General features: G+C 43.1%; 1 protein-coding gene and 1 non-coding gene across 2 annotated transcripts in view; one reads left to right on the top strand and one right to left on the bottom strand.

Annotated features, from left to right (window-relative positions):
• Positions 1-6665, top strand: part of SPTLC1 (serine palmitoyltransferase long chain base subunit 1) — a 52724-nt gene extending 46059 nt beyond the window's left edge. The window contains exons 13-15 of the mRNA XM_045772405.2: positions 602-719; positions 3570-3643; positions 5243-6665. Of these exons, the coding sequence (XP_045628361.1) occupies positions 602-719; positions 3570-3643; positions 5243-5336 (286 nt within the window). The 3' untranslated portion in view covers positions 5337-6665. The remainder of the gene's footprint in view (positions 1-601; positions 720-3569; positions 3644-5242) is intronic.
• Positions 6666-12667: 6002 nt separating this feature from the next.
• On the bottom strand, positions 12668-12771 carry LOC123776562 (U6 spliceosomal RNA). Its single transcript, XR_006775392.2, has one exon. It is a non-coding gene; the product is annotated as a U6 spliceosomal RNA (small nuclear RNA).
• Between the last annotated feature and the right edge of the window lie 7102 nt (positions 12772-19873).

Here is a 19873-nt window from a genome sequence, read left to right as displayed (position 1 = left end):
GAACTATACAATCTAAACATACTTCTGATGGTCAAAATGCAGTGTTTTTAATATCAGAATTCATCCCTATAAATTTATGAAAGACAAGATACAACTAAAGACTGAGATAATGAACAAGGGAACATTATCATTAGTAAGTAGTCATGAAGGAAACAATAATAGGAAACAGTGGTATAGATGCTTCCCTAGAGGAGTGATTTGGGAGGGAGGCCCCAGGAAGTGGTCCTCAGGCTGGGATCTGGCTTACTGGCCAGCTGCAGGATACAGGGAGAGGGGCAGATGAGGGGGCCTGCAGGCCCAGGAGGAGGGATCGGCCTGCAAGTGTGAGCCACAGGTGTGAGTCAGAGGTGTCCGCCAGGACAGGGAACCGCCTTCCCAGCCACACTCGAGTAGCTCTGTAGGCGGATCCTAGACTAGAGACCCCTCCCCAGAGCATGGATTTCAGCTGTCTCTCTTGGGAGTGGAGCCACCACATGATGCTTCCTGGAAAAGCCACAAGCTTTCGTTCCATTCATTAATGCAGACTTTGTACAGTTACTTAGATGTGGGATATCCTTGTGCCCGGAAGGGACTTAATGCTTGCGTGTGTGTTTCCTTTCAGCATTTCTGGGTTAAAAGTTGTGGGGGAGTCACTTTCTCCAGCATTTCACCTACAACTAACAGACAGCACTGGGTCTCGAGACAAAGACGTTAAACTCCTTCAAGAGATTGTAAATCATGTAAGTATGTAGTTCTTCTACCCTGAACCCACGCAGTGTTTAAATGTCTAATGATTGGCCTTCCAGAAAACCCATTTGCTTAGCACGTCCAAAGCCAGGCTTTCATACATGTGGGTGGGGTGGCATTATGAGTCACGATCCCACAGAGCACTGGACAGCTGTCTGGGCTGAACCCCCAACATAGCCCAGAGACAGGTCAAAGTATTCTTGTAACCGGGAAGGAAGAAAGACCACTCACTCCTTTACCAGGCCTAATTTGGAGGTTGATTTAAATATCTTTCTCTCCTGGAAATGATTTTACTACTAATTGTACCTTAGTTATTAGCTGAGAAATGCCTTTCTGGGGAAGACCGCTTGCCGTTCTGTGCTCAGTAGAGCTGTGTGTCCTGGAGCCCTGCCCCGCTCACTCGCCTCCGTGCAGCTCCTCCTTCCCCCTCACAGTGGCTCTGCCTTTACTTGACTCTTCAGTACAGCTAGCATGCGTTTGAGAATGAAAGCAGGCTTCGTTCTGCCTCCCTGTGCTGCTCATTCTGACGGTTCCTTTCAGGGGCTCCTGCTCCGAGGCCTGCCTCCGGGTGTCAGGGTGATGGCTGTCCTCTATTGTGTGCCTTTGCCCGGCTGTGGCCAGGGGGTCAGGCCTCTCTCCCTGGTCACATGGCTGCTCAGTATGGAGACCAGGGGTGATGCCAGCCTCTGCTTCCCAGCTTGCTTTAGCTGTCCTGTGTCCTACAGCGTGAACCACTTCACCTGGAAGGACGGATAGTGGAGAGCTTCCTGCAGTTTGTGGCCTTCTGGAGTCAGTCATCTTATAAAACAAAACCAAACACAGAATCTGAGATTCCTAACTACAGAAATGCATGAGATTATGAGCAGTCAGGCTGCAGTGATTCTCGCCTTCTGAGTGCAGAGGTGCCACAGGTGTCCCCTTGGGTACAGCTCTGCAAGCATGAAGAAAGCCAGACTCCCTCTCACGGGAAGAAACATCCCAGAGGCAACTTTTACCGCCTTGGCACTTTTACTGTAATGTCATGTGAGTATACGCAGACGTAAAAGGAAGTACATCATCCTTGTGGTTAGGGTTCTTACACAGATGTGGCACCGGAATAGTTTATAAATTAAATGCAAGCTAAATGGACACAGCAGTGGAAGAGCTGGCACACTGGCTTTGTGTGACAGCTGAGCTTACACCCTAAGGACCTATGGACCGCTACAGAGCAGCCTCTCAGAGCCGCGAGCCCCATCACCCCAGTCTCCTCCGGCCCCCCTCAGGATGGCTCTCTGCACCTGCTCCACGCCGTGGGATGTGCGCCATCCCTGCTGCCAGGGCGCTCATTCCACGTGAGAGCCCCCTCAGTTCCTTCCTCAAGAGACCTCAGCAGTGGGGTCTTCCTTCTGTTTGTGCCAGAGACACTGAAGAGGGCAGGCGAGAGAAGCGTCGGATACACAGGCCACACTTGTGTGTCTTGTCCTCAAAACGGAAGAGAAAGTGAGAGTCTGCGCAGCTCACCGATGCGTCTCCATATGAGGCCCCGGCCCGAGGCCGGCTGTCTCCATGCAGTCCTCCTGAGAGCTGAATCAGAGAGCAGGGCCTGGGGTTGGGGGGGACAAAATACAGTCTTCAAACTGCATTTGCGTAACAAAGGGAGGTCTTGCAGTGTCTTTACGTCCTCCTCTGGAGCTCTGCTTCACTGTCTGGTCTGTGTTGGGGGGAGAGGAGGTGGCTGTGGTGCAGACTTTCGCGTGAGCTTTGCAGAATGCAGAGCTCTTGCCAAGTTCTTGTTGAGTTGCTTGACAAGACACTGTTTTTACAAACTGAGCGATGGTTTATAATGTTTCTTAGCTAGCCAGGGCTAGGAACAGAGCCAGTCCAGATGTTTTCGGGAGGAGTTAACTCCTCCAAGTACACTCCAGATGCAGCATCAGTAAGAGTCTGCCGTGTTGCCTGCTGGTGTTTGCCGAAGGGGGTTTGGCAGCGGGAAGCCAGCCTGGCGGCGGACGGCGTGGCCCATCCCCAGCCAGACACCCTCACTGCCCGGCCCTGGGGATGCTTATCCCTTTCTGTATGCGTCCCCTTGCTCTGACTGATGCTTTTTTAAATATAATTCAGAGACCAAAACATTTCACCCGTTTAAACTAATACAGTTGAGTGGTTTTGAGTACACTCACAAGGCTGTACACCCACCTCATTCCAAAGCATTTTCATCAACCAGAAAAAAACCCTGATAAGCCATGACTTCAGTCTGATTTTTATACTTTCTTTATTTTGATAGAGAATGTTTGAATTTTTAAAAAATATTGACAAGTGGTTAAGGTATGGAAAAGCTATGCAAAAAATGGACCCAGACTGTTCTAGCCCGGTAGCACCAGCTCGAAGGTAGCCCGTGGAAATCAGAGGAATTGCTAATATCTGAAGTGTGAACAGTTTGTCTCTGAAACCGTTCACCTGGTGTTACTATTAAGTCCAGCTTTTGGTTAGTTTCCAGGGCTTTGCTGGGACTATTTCCACATGTCCTACTTCTGCTTTGTTTAAAATGGAAACTCCTAGCTACCGGTGGCTATTTAAATTGAGTAAAATTAAAAGTTGGGTCTCGCGGTGGCACGAGCCCTGTCTCGCAGTGCTGGACAGCCACACAGCTCGCGGTGGTGCTCTGGGCGGTCCTGCAGGAGGGCGCTGCAGCAGGACCGTCGTACCGCTTGGGGCTGCTCCGGACAGTGTCCTGGTATTGCCGTTTTCGCCTTCTCGCAGATGTAACTGCTGTGGTTAGGGATAGCATTTCAGAGCACCTTCCTGATGTAATGAGCACAGCGTCCGCGGCCCAGCTTGCAAACGTGTCCCTCTTCTTCATACAGTGCATGGACAGAAGCATCGCATTAACCCAGGCACGCTACCTGGAGAAAGAAGAGAAGTGCCTCCCTCCTCCAAGGTTGGTGGATGTTAAAATGTGACCTGACTTGTTTTTCCTTCTTCCAGAACTCTGTATAAAATGTGTTTTGTTCTGAAAATGTTTGAAAGACTGTCACAGGATGAGGAAGAATGCGTACTATACTCAAGTATAGTACATCATGTTTCCTGTTCTTAAACTAGCCATTTTACATTTTTAACTGTAAAGCCCCCCCAGGACTCACTGTACCCTTCATTTAACTCAAAGAAGTGTCTGAGACCCCAGGGCTGATCTGGGACAGCCGAAGTTCTGATCCGCAGCGGTCTACCGTGACCCTAAGCTGCACGTGCTGTGCCGGCCATGTCCGCCGTGAGGGCCGTCCTGTGGGAGGGGCACATCCGGACGGTGGCATTGACCCCACTGCTGGCTGGAGCGCCGCATGGTACTTCAGCTGGCAAACATGTATAAACCACCCGGGGAGAGGAAGGCAACAGTGGGGAAGATCTAGAGAGGTTCAAGAAGCTGCACATGGGAGGAGAGCACTTGGACTCTTGGTTTAAGATTGGTGCTCAGTCATCAGCACTTCAAGTATAGCCGAAGGAGGTCGACGCCCAGAGCACGAAGCGCTCAGGGTCATAGCACGAGGTCGGTGAGGTCAGAGGAGGAGGGCTTGATTCATTCTGGCCTGGAAGGGACTCAGGCTTCCGAGGGCAGGTAATGCTCAAGCCAAGCCCAAAAGGTCAAGTACGTCAGACAGACTCATCGGTACCACCTTCGATCAGGTGTGCAGTGGTGTGGAGACCCTCGGGTGCATCTGGGGAGCTAGAGCACAAGCGTGAGAGGGACACGCGGGGGGCCCTGGAGAACGGGGAAGGCCCAGGGGGTCGGGGGCGACTCTCGAGTCCTGAGTACTGCAGACACACAGGGCCAGACTGGGATTCTGGAAGACCACTGGCAGCAGCTCGGACGTGCCCTAAAGATCCTGCCCTTTCATGACTGATTACACCCAGGCGAAGCCGTGATCCTGTGTTTCAGGAGAACGGGCTGCACTTGCTCTGTGCCCTCGGGGCTCCCTGCCCAGCGCAGTACAGCTCAGTGAAAGTGTCCAGTGGATGATACAGATGTTTGCAGAGGGAAGTGGGGGAGAACAGGTTGAACCGCCCTGTCAGACTGATAGTTTTGGTCTTCAGTTTCCCGAAAACCTAAAAATTTCTGCCTTTCCTCAAAGTGTTACAGAGCTTCCACATGACTTACTGAATTGTGAATGGGTGTGGGCATGCAGGCACTCATTGATCTGAGAAATGTTGAATTCCAGAGTTGGGCCTGATGCTGCGTGCTGCAGTAGATGAGGTAAAGGGCAGGGGTCCCGGCAGCCCCCAGGCGGAGCCCCACCACGAGGTTCCCTGACTAGGTGCACCACCAGTGAGGCCAGGAGGGGCAGACGTCTGTAACTGGCCGGTCCGTGTCCAGGCTTGTGGTCCGGAGAGTCCCTGCCACGACTGTTCGACTCTGCTGCATAGTGAGGAAGTGGCTGTAAACATAGGACCACGAATGGGTGGGGCTGTGTTCCAGTAGAACTTGACTTACAGAACAGGTGCCGCAGACTCTCCTTTGACGATTTTCTGTGTCGTTATTTCTCAGCATTAGGGTTGTGGTCACAGTGGAACAAACAGACGAAGAACTGGAGAGAGCTGCGCACACGATCAAGGAGGTGGCCCAGGCTGTGCTGCTTTAGGCCGGGTCCTAGGGCCTGGCGGGCGGCTGCCACGCGGCACACGCACAGGCCTCTGGTCACTGCCTTGTGACCTGGGAGAGGCCTGTGTGTACCTGCAGGGTGGCCACCGGGCGGCATGGGTGTGGACGGCGCCCAACCACGAGGAGGATGCTGGTTATTTTTAAAAAGAAAACACATCTAAAAGCCCAGGAACTGATTTTTTTAAGAAGAAGACTAATGACAGCATATAACTGGTATTTAAATTGTGCTATTTAGTACTATTTAAATGTTTTATTATACTAGTATTTTATATTCTTTTTTTGTTGTTTAAAAATGGAGCTCCAGTTTATCTTCTCTCCCTCTGGTGGTAAGGAGCGCGCAAGCACTTCTTAACTGTTCCTAGAATAACGTCTCTGCAGCGTTAGCGCTTGGAGGAACACGCATCGTCTAGGACTCAAAACCTATTCCTGAGGGTCTAATTCAACCGCATTGTTTTCAGCCTTCGTCCTGTGCAGCTCAGTGGTGGCTAATATATAAGGAAACACTTTCTGTGCGGTTATGATAAACTCTTCATTGTAATATATTTGAATCCTAGCATTTTTATATATATTAAATATTGGTGTTACACCATTTCTAATAGCTAATTTTAACATCCCTAACCAGAGAATGAGTAGTCATTGTATTTCCTAAGTGATCAATAATTTAAATCAAATACTACTTTATTTTAATATAATTGACCTTCACATTTATTATGTGTTGACTTCTAATCTGTTTTAGGAGGAGGGTTACTGCGATGTTCCTAGAATAGAAATCATGTCCTTGATATTTTAGACTATCTTGAATGTATTCCTTTTTTGTGAAGTGGGTTTGCCTAGGGACATAGAACTACAGTCTTTTTCTAAGCTAAGGAAAATTACTTTTCCTTTTAGCTTATGAATTTCAAATATCTGAAAATGTGAACGCACTAAAAATAAAGTTTTTAAGCTGTACTTTAGCTATCTGTTTTTTCTTTAGCAAACCAGGTTCGTTTGTGTAAATGTTTGTGCAGGGTCACATAGGGTAGTGCGTACATATTACACCATTGTTTCTTTTCTTAGTAGAGGTAAAGGAATAAAATTGTTTTTAAAAATGTACAAGAATGCCATTTTTATAGTCTATGTTCATATTAACAAATGGTCTTCAGCATCTTGTTAAATAACATATTTTTTAATGTTTAGTTTCTATTTTGCTTGAGGTATTTCGTACATATGTGCCTTGTGATTGCTGCTGCTTTAAAGGATACAGTACTCTCTTTGGGGGATGAATCTTTTTGCTTTATTTTTTGATGAAATAAACCTACATTCCTGGTAATCCTTCTCTTTCCATGTGTAATATATTCAATAGTATAGTCTCTTGATTTTAACTTTTCTGCATGTGTAGGGTGGTATTCTCGGTGTCTGTGTTTAGAAAATAGTAATTGAATTTCTTAGTGCCTTTCTTCAGTATGTAGTGTCTGGAGCTCTCTAGCTTCCTACTAGTGTGAGCCGGGGCCACTACGACGGCACGGATGCCTGAGCGGTTGTTTGCATTAGCAGATAGTGACAGCAACTTTTCAGCTATTTTTATCGTATTTTCTGAGTCAGCATATCAACATCTACATATTCATTGCTATGTTCTAAAAATGATAGAAGCTCCTGGAAAGATGGTGGAAACAACACACGGTGTTGAACCTCAGCCCTTGGGAACATCAGCATTTTGAACAAAAAAACAAAACTGAAGTCTTTCTATTAAAACTTCACAGTGACCAACATCCAGTTATATACACCACAAAAAGTATATGCTAGGAACAATAAAGTTGTATAAAACTGAGGTGGAATGCTGAGAGAAAACTCCTCTCCAGTCTGAAGCAGGGCACACATTTCTCTGAGAGACTGTGAGAGGGTTCTGGAGGGCTCTGTTGGTGACCCAGCTGGGGCGAGCAGCGCAGAAGCCTTTTGGGGACCATTTTCATTCGGCACAGTTGCCCAGTCGTGAGAAGAGCCAAATAACTGCTCCCTTTCTTTTGTCTACAGCTAGGTTCCAACTCAGGAAATGTGGGGCTCTGAACAAGTTGGGACAGAAAAGAGAGCAGTATTTCAAAGGTAGAACTCTACAAACGGGACAATATGCATCTGTTTTATGTACCACTGGAATGTAATATGCCAGTCATAGGATGCATTTCAATAACAGAAATATTACATGTGTGGAACAGGTGCATCTTTAAATCTATGAAATAAGACAGTAATCATCGGATGTGCAGGCCTGATGCCCTCTTTCCTTGTGGACGTAAAACCGTAGTGTTCCGGAAGACAGAATGTGTGAGGACGACGATGGCCACCTACGTCTCAGTTATCTCTGTCTTCCCAAAACACTGTCCTTATGAGGACATCAAATAAAATCATCCATAACTCACACCCTTGATGTGGATTATGCTGTAGAGAGCACCTAAACTTCATTTTCCTACCTAGTGCCTTGTAAAGAGGAAAATGGGCTAGAAAGTTTAATGATGGTGGAACACACATAAAAGAAGTCACCTCTGAAAAGCAACATACAAAGCAAAACAAGTGGAGCAACATTATCAAGAGATTTGAGGGGAAAAGAAATGTGAATCAAATATCCAGAAAAACAGTCTTTCAAGTAAGAAGTTGGTAGAAAAACAGTTTAAAGGTAGAGCTCAGTTCTGTGTTCATAAGCCTTCCTGAGGAATCTGTTAGGGGACAGCCTCATCTGATCAAGAAATAACTGCGAAATCAGAATTAAAGTAGTAAACGGAAACATATTTAACACAAAAGACAGCAGTAAAAGGAAGAACAGAGGTACAAAAATCAATACGAAACAAATAGCAAAACCCCACCAACCATATAGATAATTGGATTAGAACGTAAATGGACAAAACATTTCATTCAAAAGGCTGAGGTTGGCAGACTAAATTTTTTTCTAAAATTTAAACTGTGCTGAGATATACTTCACATTCAAAGCCAGAAATAAGTAGAAAGTGAGATGAAAAATATGCCATGCAAATCAAGAACCTAAGAGAGTTGGAGTCACCGGTATCAGTATTAGAAAAATAATGGGTTTTTAAAACAAGAAATACTACTACAAATACAGACATTTTGGAATGATAGAAGTGTCAATGCATAGTGAAAATAAAACAGGTGTATATGCTCCTAAAAACAGAATCCTAAAATACATAAAGCAAAACTGGCATAATTGAAAGACTAGATAATTTAACAGTAATAGTCGGAGATTTGAAAAAGCCCACCCTACATAACCGATAGAACAACCAGCAAGAAAATTAGTATATAAAGAAGGCCTGGACAGCAGTATCAACCAACTTGAGCAAACCTACCTCCATTTGTAGAACATTCTACTCAGAAACTCCAGGACACATAGTCTTTTCAATTGCACATGAAAGCCTTCAGGATAAACCACATGCTGGGCTGTAAAACAAATCTCAATAAATTTTAAAAGGCTGAAATCATAAAGTATATGTTCTCTGTTCACAGCACAATTAAGTCAGAGAGTCTCAAAACTGGAAAAACCCCAAGTATCTAAATAACTCATGGATCAAAGAAGAATCACAAGGGAAGCTTCTTAAATCTTCGGAACTGATTAAATACAACAAAATTTATGTCACACAACTAGAGCAGCGGTTAGAAGGAAATTTGTAGCTTTAAATGCCTATATCAGAAATGAGGAAGACCCTCAATGCCATCACACATGTCCTTCTAAGATAGAGGCCAAAGGAGATGACCCTTGGACACAGAGGAAATCACCCCAGAGGACAAAGCTGTATGAAGACAGGCAAAGGCTGCAGTGAGTGGCCACAAACAGAGGAACACCAACAACCACCAGAAGCCAGAAGGGGCAAGGAACAGAGTCCCCCCCCCCAAGCCATCAAGACGGAGTGTTGCCTTGATGACACCCAGATGTAAAGTAGACCCTCATGGGGCGCCTGGGTGACTTAGTCGGTAGAGGGTCTGCCTTCGGCTCAGGTCATGATCCCAGGAGAGTCTGGGATCTCAGCAGGGAGTCTGCCTCTCCTTCTGCCCCTCCCGCCTCTCGTGTCCACTCTCTCTCTGTGCTTGCTCTCTCAAATTCTTTAAAAATAAAGTAGACCCTTATCTCACACTATTTACAAAAATCAACTTATAATGGACCAGAAGCCTAAGTATCAGGCTATACTATAAAACTTCTAGGAGAAAGCATGGGAGAAAATCTTTTAAATCATTGGTTAGGCAAAGATTTCTTAAAGCATGGGCCAAAAAAAAAAAAAAAACATCGATAATCTTCATTAAAATTTTTTCAATTTCCAGGGGTGCCCATGTGGCTCAGTTGGTTAAGCATCGGACTCTTGATTTTGGCTCAGGCTGTGATCTCAGGGTTGTGAGATCGAACCCTGTGCTGGGCATAGAGCCTACTTAAAATTCTCTCTTCTCTCTCCCTCTCCCTCTCTACCCCCCACCTTGCTCTCTCTCTTGCTCTCTCAAAAAAAAAAAAAAAGTTTTAAAATGTTTTAAATTTGCTCTCAAATGGGCAGAATGAAGGAAATGAAGACAAGCCACGACTGTGAGAAAATTTGCAAATCATACATAATCAAGGAGTGTATTCATGTATATAAAGAAATTATAAGAAATCAAAAATCCTGATTTTAAAATGGTGGAAAACATTTCACCAAGAGCAGTTTAGTGTCTAAAAAGCTCATGAAAACCTAATCAACATCATTAATCATTAGAAAGATGCAAAACGAAACTACCAAGATACCACTAGATACCACACCCACTAGAATGAGTATAATAAAAAAGATCATACCAGCCATCGGCAAGGTAGAGAACAAATGAAAACCTCACACTGTGCTGGTGAAAATGTAAAATGGTGCAACTACTTTGGAAAACCAGTTTGGCAGTATTTTAAGAAGTTAACATAACGTTCCCATATGAGCCAGCAGTTCTACTCCCAAGAGAAATGAGAACATGCTCACACCAACACCTGTACGTGAATGTTCATAGCCTGCTACTCGTAGTAGACCCAAACTGGAACCCATCCAAATGTCTGCCAACTGATGAACGAGCAAACAAAAGGTGCTATGTCTGTACAGTGGAATACAACTCAGCCATTAGGAAGAAATTACTGCTAATGTGTTAAAATATAGATGAATCTCAAAAACAAAAACATTCTGCTAAGTGAAAAAAAACACCAAATCACACAGCTTTTTATGCAAGATCCCATTTTCATTGTGCTGCTTCTGTTTGTTGATTATATATAATCCTGAGAAGAAGAACATGTTGCCATCATTTGGGGGATATTTTTAAATTTTCATTCTTATGCAACGTTTTCAGTCGGGGTGACTCTTGAGTGAGATTACTTTTTGAACGATGTGCATAGACTCTTTGCTGTTAGTTCCTTTTCTTTTAAAATATAAAAATGTCAGGGCACCGGGTGGCTCAGTGGGTTAAGCATCCAACGCTTGATCTCCACTCCAGTCTGATCTCAGGGTCATGAGTTCGAGCCCTGCGCCGGGCTCCATGCTGGGCGTGGAGCCTACTTAAAATTACATTTAAAAATGTCAGCAAAGTAAAACATGCACATGGTTAAAAAAAACAAATTGTATTGAAGGATTTCCACCCCAGCAGTTCCCATGCTCAGCCACGCTATCAGGAGGCAGCCCCTTAAAGCATTTCCCTTTTGTTCCTTCTGGAGAATAAAACATTTGTCTAAATAATTCTATGCCCCCATTTCCTCATTTATCAACCCGAAGTCATAATTAGAATCTCCCGTTTTGAAAATCTTTTGTACATATCCTTTCCCCATTTTTCTATTTGAATTACCCTCCCCCCGGTTTATTTTTCTATTAGCTCCCAGTTTACGCTAGGCAATAACTCACATAGTTTCATGCAGCCGTCTTGTTTAAGATCTGCCAGCTGTATCTCTCTCACTGAGCAGAAGCCTAAATTTTGATGTAATGAGAGCCATTGATTTATTTTTTCCTTACAGTTTATGCTTTTGTTTGAGCCCATTTTAGTATTCTTTGCTCTCTATTGATTTCCAGTCTCTGTTTTTCACATTCAGGATTTTATCTAGAGTCTGCCCTTGGGTCCAGTTTAGGTAGGGACCCAATCTTATTTTTCTTCTTCTGTATTCTGTATTCCCAAGTCATTCTCTATAAACAGTCTGTTGTTTCCCCATTAATTTATTTTTATACTTTATCTTTTCTTCTTTTTTAAAGATTTTATTTATTTGACAGAGACAGCCAGTGAGAGAGGGAACACACACAGGGGGAGTGGGAGAGGAAAAAGCAGGCTCCCAGCGGAGGAGCCTGATGTGGGGCTCGATCCCAGAATGCTGGGATCACACCCTGAGCTGAAGGCAGACGCTTAACGATGAAGCCACCCAGGCGCCCCTATTTTTATACTTTATCTTATACCAAGTCTCACACAAACGTGGGTCATCTCCAAATTGTCCTTTTCCCGTGGTCTATTCGTCTGTTCTTGTGTCAATTTCAGTATGTCTTTATTAAAATATGGCCCTTGGGTGCCTGGGTGGCTCAGTTGGTTAAGCGTCTGACTTCAGCTCAGGTCATGATCTCAGGGTCCTGGGATCGAGTCCTGCGTCCCGCTCCTTGCTCAGCAGGGAGTCTGCTTCTCCCTCTGCCTACCCCCGCCCATACTCTCTCACTCTCTCTCTCAAATAAATAAATAAAATCTTTAAAAAATGAAAAATAAAATAAAATAAAATAATAAAATAAAATAAAATAATAAAATAAAATAAAATAAATAAAATAAAATAAATAAAATAAAATAAAATAAAATAGGCCCTGTAGCATGTCTCAGTATCTGGCAGGACACACCCACCCTTTGTTTTCTGTAAAAGTCACTTTAATATTCATAGATTTTGATCTCTTTGTATGTATTTTTAAATAATTTTGTTGAGTTCCTTTGAAAACAGTTGGAATCTTGATACTGCATTTCACTCATAGATTAAATTAGGAAGAATCAACATCTTATAATATTAAATGTGCCTATCTAAGAGCATAGAATATCTTTGTATTTCAATCTCCTTTATTAGAGTTTTTGTTTCCCCATAGAAGGATTTTGGATTCTTGGATAATTTCTAGTTATTTTATATTTTATCATCATAATTTGTATCTTTTATTATATTTAGTACAGTTATTGCTGGCATAGAGAAAGACCATCAGTTTTTTTTTTCCTACCCCCCTTGTTTTTATTTAAATTCCAGTTAGTTAACGTACAGTGTAATACTAGTTTCAAGCGTAGAATTTAGTGGTTCAGCACTTAACATACAACACGGTACTCATCACAGGCTCCCTCCTTAATAAAAACATGGAACAGTTAACTAACCTGAGTGTCATCCTTGCGTGGGGGCCATGCCAATCTCCATATTGTTCTAATTTTAGTATATGTGCTGCCAAAGCGAGCACAAGACCACCGATTATTGTAAATTGATCTGGAAAACTTGCTGAACTCCTGTACTGTTTACAGTTAAACAACATGGGCTTGAAATGCGTGGGTTCTCTGATATGTAGATTTTTTCCAGTAAATACAGCACAGTACTATAAATGTATTTTTCTTATGATTTTCTTAATAACATTTCTTATGATTTTCTTAATAACATTTTCTTTTCTCTAGCTTTATTGTCAAAATGCAGTGTATAATACACATAATAGACAAAACATGTGTTAATCAACTGTGTTGAGTAAGGCTTCTGGTCAAGAGTAGGCTATTAGTAGTTAAATTTTGGGGGAGTCTGAAGCTTCACGGGGGTTTTCTGCTGCATAGGCGTCAGTGTCCCTAACCCTCATGTTGTGCAAGGGTCAACTGTAGTTTGGTGGTTCTTTTGTTTTTTCTGGGTAGATGGTCATTATACTTCTTACGTCTTTTTCTTTTGTTACAGCATTGCCCAGGATCTCCAGAACAATGTTGGATGGTGGCAGCGGCGCTGGGCATCCTTACCTTGTAATGAATTATAAAGAAAACCCATCTAAAATCTCTCTGTTACATTTCTCAACTTAAGTTGCTGCCGAATTCTTGGGATATAACTCTTAGCAAATGAATGAAGTTTGGATCCCCTGGGAAACAGATATCAAGACAGAAAGAGGCACACAAGTTGATTTGGCCTATTGATGTGACGGATTACATTGGTTGATTTTTTTTTTTGAAGATTTTATTTTTTATTTATTTATTTGACAGAGATAGAGACAGGCAGCGAGAGAGGGAACACAAGCAGGGGGCGTGGGAGAGGAAGAAGCAGGCTCATAGCGGAAGAGCCTGATGTGGGGCTCGATCCCAGGACGCCGGGATCACGCCCTGAGCCGAAGGCAGACGCTTAACCGCTGTGCCACCCAGGCGCCCCTACATTGGTTGATTTTTGCATGTTGAACTAGCCTTGCATCCCTGGGACAAAGCCCATATGATCATGGTGAATAGTTGTTTTAAGACGTCGCTGGGTTCATTCTGCTACCGTTTTGTTGAGGATTTACGCATCTAGATTCATGGGAGATGTTGATGTATAACTTTATGTGTAGGTCCTTTTTGTTGTTGCTTGGTATCAAGGTAATGGTGACCTTGTAAAATGAGTTGGGAAGTGTTCCCTCCTCTTCTCTTCACTGGCAGACGTTTTGTGAAATTGGTGTTCATTCTTTATGCTGGAGAAATTCTCTGTTTGAAAACATCTGGAACCTGGAAATTTCTTTTCTCAGGAACTTTTAAGTTACAGATCCTATTTTTTAAAGGTTATAGGACTATTCATGTATCTGTTTTACCTTGTTGGGTTTTGGTAGTTTGTGGTTTTCAAGGCATTAGTCCATTTCTTCTAAGTTGTCAAATTTCTGACCCGTGTGACAAATTTATGATTTATAATAGGATTTATATATAGGATCCTTTGTGGTGTCCTTCTCTCTTTTTGACACTGGTGATTTGTCTTCTCCCTCTTCTTATCCTTGTCAGCTGAGCTAAAGGTTTGTTAATTTTATTGATTTTTTTTGACAAATATGTTTTTTGTTTTACTAATTCTCTCATTTTTATGTTTTTATTTTCAATGCTTTGTGCCATTTTTAAGAATTTCATTCTTTCTACTTCCTTTTTTGTTGCTGTATTTTTTCCTTTCTCTTCTTTTTCCAACCTCTTGAGCTGAGAATTTAGATTATTGATTGATATATTTTCTCTTTTCTAATGTAAACATTTACTTTCTAATGTAAACACCATATTAGCTGAACCCCACAAACTTTGACATGTTGTATTTTCAATTTCATTTCAATTTTCATTCAACTTCATTCATTTTTATTTTTAAGTTTCCTTTGAGACTTCCACTCTGCCCCACAGGTAATTTAGAAGTGTGTTGTTGAATTTCCAAGAATTTGGAGATTGTTCTATTGTCTTTCACTTACTGATTCTTTAAACATTTTTATTATGTTCGATTAGCCAACGTACTGATTTCTGATTTGATTCCATTGTGATTAGAAAGCATACTGTGTATAACTAAAATTCTTTTAGGTTGGTTAAGGTTAGTTATATGACGAGGATATGGCCTTTCTTCCCAGTGAGTGTTCGGTGAGACTTGCACAGGGTGTGTACTGTGCTGTTGTTGGGTGGAGTATTTGATCATGTCAGGCAAATCCAGTGGGCCATGCTGGTTAGCAAATACTCTAAGCTGGAGCTTGAAATCCTCGGCTACAACTGTGAATTTATGTGGTTCTCTTTTCTTTTCCACCAGGTTTTGCTTCGTGTGTTTTGAAACCTTGCTGTGTGCTACACACAGACTTAGGATTGCTGGATCTTGGTGGGTCGACTGACCCTTTAGCGTTCTGTGATGCCCTTTTTTGTTATTATAGTCACTCTGCCTTTTTTCTAGTTCATATTTGCATGACACAGCCTTCCCATCCTTTTCTTTCCTAGGTATCTATGGCGTTATTGTGAAGTCATTTTTCTTATAGACTGCGAGTGATTGAGTCATGTGTGTTACCCACTCTATCTCTACCTTTTTCACTCTTAATTTTTTCCAATTTTACTGAAGAATAATTGATCTCTGTCTTTTAATTGGTATATTTATACTACTAGTATTTAAAATAGTCATTCATATGTTAGAGCTTAAGTCTGCTATTTTAGTGTTTTGTTTTCTGTTTGTCCCCTTTTTTCATTCCTTTGTTTTGTTTTGTTTTGTTTTTAGGGTTTTTTTTTTTTTTGCTTGCTTTCTTGTCAGTTACTTGAACATTATTCAGCATTAGATTCTTCTTTATTTATAATATTTTTTACATGCCACTTTGTGTAACGTTACTGCCAGTTTCGCTGGCTGTGACCTGATACCCCTGTGATATTCCACTACCTGTGCTCTTTCCGTGTTCTACTCTCTGAGTGTAGAAGCCTTACCTCCCTTTAGATCTTTGATCCTCCCCATGTCCTTTTTTTTTTTTAAGATTTTATTTATTTGACAGAGTGAGAGAGCACAAGCAGTGGGGGAGGGGCAGAGGGAAAAGCAGACTCCCAGCTGAGCAGACAGCCCTACATGGGGCTCGATCCCAGGACCCTGAGATCATGACCTGAGCCGAAGGCAGACACTTAACCAACTGAGCCACCCAGGCACCCCGACCCTCCCCACTTCTTAAATATAATTGTCTTAAGTGTTTCCACTGCATGCACTGAGCACCACATGAAACGGTGTTACAATTTTGACTTCAAACATAAAGTATAATTAAAGAAACTCAAGAGGTGAAGAGCAGTCTGTTATCTTTGCCTCTGTATCTTCTCATTCCACTGTCCTTGTCTTCCTGTCTGAAGGTCCCACCATCTTTCTGTTGTCATTTTCTGCTTTAGTCTGCTCAGGCTGCCATGATTCATCCTACAGCCTGGGGGCTTTAACAGCCCAAGTGCATCCTCACAGTTCTGGAGTCTGCAAGTCCAAGGCAAAGTGTCAGCAAGGCATCGTTTCTCCTGAGGCCTCTCTCCTTGGCTTGTAGGCTGCCCCCTCCTGTGTCCTCAAATGCCTTCTGTGTGCACATACCCCTGGAATCTCTTCCTCTTTTTTTTTTTTTTTTTTTTTTTTAAGATTTTATTTATTTGACAGAGAGAGAGGCAGCGAGAGAGGAAACACAAGCAGGGAGAGTGGGAGAGGGAGAAGCAGGCTTCCGGCTGAGCAGGGAGCCCGATGCGGGGCTCGATCCCAGAACGCTGGGCTCATGACCGGAACCGAAGGCAGACACTTAACGACTGAGTCACCCAGGCGTCCCTCTTCCTCTTCTTGTGAAGACCACTGGCCCTATCAGATTAGGACCCCACCCTCAGAACCTCACTTAACCTTAGCTACCTCCGTAAAGGTCTTATCTCCAAATACAGTCACACTGGGGGTTGGATTTCAACATATGAATGGGGGGCAGGGGGCACAATTCAATCCCTAACATGTTTTTTTAATGTTTGGGGTGTTTTGTTTACCAATCTTTAAAGGTAAGTCTGCCAGCACCAAATTCGTTTAATTTTCCTTCATCTGAGAAGTCTACTTCTCCTTCATTTTTGAAGGATAGTTTTGCCCAATATAGGATTCATGGTTGACAGATCTTTTCTTTTATTTTTAGAAAAATGTATCACTGACTTCTGGCCTTGACAGTTTCAGAAGCAAAATCTGGTATTATTATTATTTTTTAAAGATTTTTATTTATTCATTTGACAGAGATAGAGACAGCCAGCGAGAGAGGGAACACAAGCAGGGGGAGTGGGAGAGGAAGAAGCAGGCTCCCAGTGGAGGAGCCTGATGTGGAGCTCGATCCCAGAACACCGGGATCTTGCCCTGAGCCAAAGGCAGACGCTTAACAACTGAGCCACTCAGGCGTCCCAAAATCTGGTATTATTAATTCCGTCTTCCAGTACAGGTAATGCATCATCTGTCCCTGGTTTTTAAGATATTTTTTTTTGTCTTTAGTTTTTCAGAAGTTTAATAATGACGTGTCTTTGATTGAATTTCTTTGGGTTTATCCTATTTGGATTCCCCCAAGCATCTTGAATCTGTAGTTTTATGTCTCTTGCCAAATTTGGGAAGATGTCAACTATTGTTTCTTGGACTATGGTTTCAGCCACACCCTCTTTCTCTTTTTTCTGGAACTTGGATGATAAATGTTGGATATTTTGGATACTTAGTTAGACATCTGTTTCACAGATCCCTGAGACTCCATTCATTTTTTTCAGTCTGTTTTTTCTGTTTTGTTCAGACTGAATAAATTCCATTGATCTGTCTTCAGGTTCATGGATTCTATCCAAAGTCAGCTCCATTCTACTATTGAGTTCATTCAGTGAGTTTTTCTAACTTCTATTTCTTTGCAGAGATTTTTTTATTTTTTCATTTTTCTCAAGAGAATTTGTAATTGTTTATTGAGACGTTTTTTTAACTTTTATTCATTTACTTGACAGAGCACAAGCAAGGGGAATACCAGGCTGAAGGAGAGGGAGAAGCAGGCTCCCTGATGAGCAGGGAGCCCGATGTGGGGCTCCATCCCAGGACCCTAGGATCATGACCTGCACTGAAGGCAGGCACTTAATGGACTGAGCCACCAGGTGCCCCTCTTGAAACATTCTTAATTACAGTTTTAAAATCCTTGTCAAATACTTTGACATCCTTTCATTTCAGTATTGGCATCCGGTGATTTTTTTTTCTCAAGCTAGTTTTCCTGGTTGTTAGTATGATGAGTGAATTTTTATTGTATCCTGGACAAAATTTTGGTTCTAGTGTTAGGACACTCTTAATGCTATTTAAATCTTCTATTTTAGCAGGCAAGTGTCCCCGTTTACATTTACTGTCTACATTCTGACCTGCTTTTGTGGGAGAGGTTAGTTTTTGGAGCCCTTACGGTGCTACTGGCTGGGCTCCTTCTGGCACTTCTGGGGCTCTCGCTCAGTCCTCCTTGTTGCTGCCTTAAAGGGTGGAAGTTGCTTTCCTGGGCAATCTGTGTTGCTAGGCCACCTTCTGCCATGGGAGGTGGGAGGGGCTTAAACCACTGGGCCTGGGTCTTCTCCTGCCACCAGGTGCAGAGCACAGACCTGCTGGGCTGTCCCAAGGCTGCCTCCTTGGAGGATCAGCCCATCAGGCAGTTCCCAAGTGCGGAGTGGGGGTTGGGTCAGCCCACCAGGGCTTTGAAGGCAAATCGGGCTCCCTGCTGTGTCCTCTTGTGAATGGTTGGTTAGCAGCCCCCATTTGGGCTCTGTTGGGCTCCTCCTTTTCTGGTTCTTCTGCCAGGCCTTTCTTGTTTGTTTGTCTCTGCCCATCGACTGTTCCAGGCTTCAGGCCTCTTTGGCACCCATGTGAGGCATATGGGAGATTAAAGACCTCAGCGCATCACCACACCTGAAGACCTGCGGTCCCCAACCAGTCCCCCTTCTTCTTTTCCACTCTCAGAGTCCCTTTGCCATTTTCTGTCAGATGATTTCCAGGCTATTTAATTGTATTTGGAGAAAAAAGGTGGATACGTGAATTTATGCTTTCTTGTTCGAAAGCTGGAAGTACCATTTAAGATTTTGCAAATAGAAAGTGGGATGAAGCACTTGGAATCCATGGGCGCAAGAGCCACTGCTTGGCACAGAGCAGGCGCCCTAGTAATTACTGGTTGACGGAATGATGAGTGGAGTTTTCACAGTCCGCCCCACTGCTTGGCCCTGGCACAGAGCAGGCGCCCTAGTAATTACTGGTTGAGGGAATGATGAGTGGAGTTTTCACAGTCCGCCTTCAGTATCCTGAAGGCTTTTGTAAGATAGAGCCCCATTGCCCTGAGTTCTTGGACAAGAATACTCAAGAATGCTTCTCGGGGTTTGTAGGCTGCACCTTTCTGAGCAAAAACCACGTTGAACTGGTAGTCTGAAGGTGGCAGAGTGGTATTCTCCAAAAGCTGTTGGCACTGCTATCTGCTCATATCTCTGTTCATCTGCCATTCTGTCCGTCCATCTCTCTGTCCTCATATAGGTATTTATCTAATCACCTTGAGCATCGTACTGCTTTTCTCTTTTTGAAAAAGCAAAAAACTTGCTTTGTTCAGTATCCAGACATACTTACCATAATAAGTCAGGGCTCAAAGACAACCCCTTAGCCAGAATCTTTCTTCAGGAAAGAGGCCAGCATTTAACATATAGAAATGACAAGATTTTTAAAATTTTGCTCTTAACAGCACTGGATTAACACGACAGAACATCAGCATTTTTTAAAGCCTCTAAATGTTGAGATTTCAATAAGATTTCCTTCAGCGCATGCTCCCTCTTGTCCGTAAATATTACAGTGCCTCTCAGATGTGGCTTTTTAAACGAATGCATCTTAATGAAGCCGTAAATAATTCCATGGCGAGATATCCACTGCACAGCGCATGCTTCACAAAGCATCACACCCGCGGGTTTTGTTTTTGTAAATCTTTTACTCCCTAGTGGACACCCCACTTTCTGTATTCGAGAGATGAATGCATAAGGAATTCATTAAGAAATCAGGCTTTGGTGGGACAGCTTTGATTTGACACTTTTGAAATACGATCCAGGTCACGGTGGTGAACGGTACAAACCTTT

This window comes from Ursus americanus, chromosome 34 (assembly GCF_024610735.1).
Source record: "Ursus americanus isolate L20-20 chromosome 34, mUrsAme1.1.p, whole genome shotgun sequence".
NCBI classification, from domain to species: domain Eukaryota; kingdom Metazoa; phylum Chordata; class Mammalia; order Carnivora; family Ursidae; genus Ursus; species Ursus americanus.
Note: the sequence above shows the minus strand (reverse complement) of the source record. Positions and strands in the feature narration are given on the sequence as shown.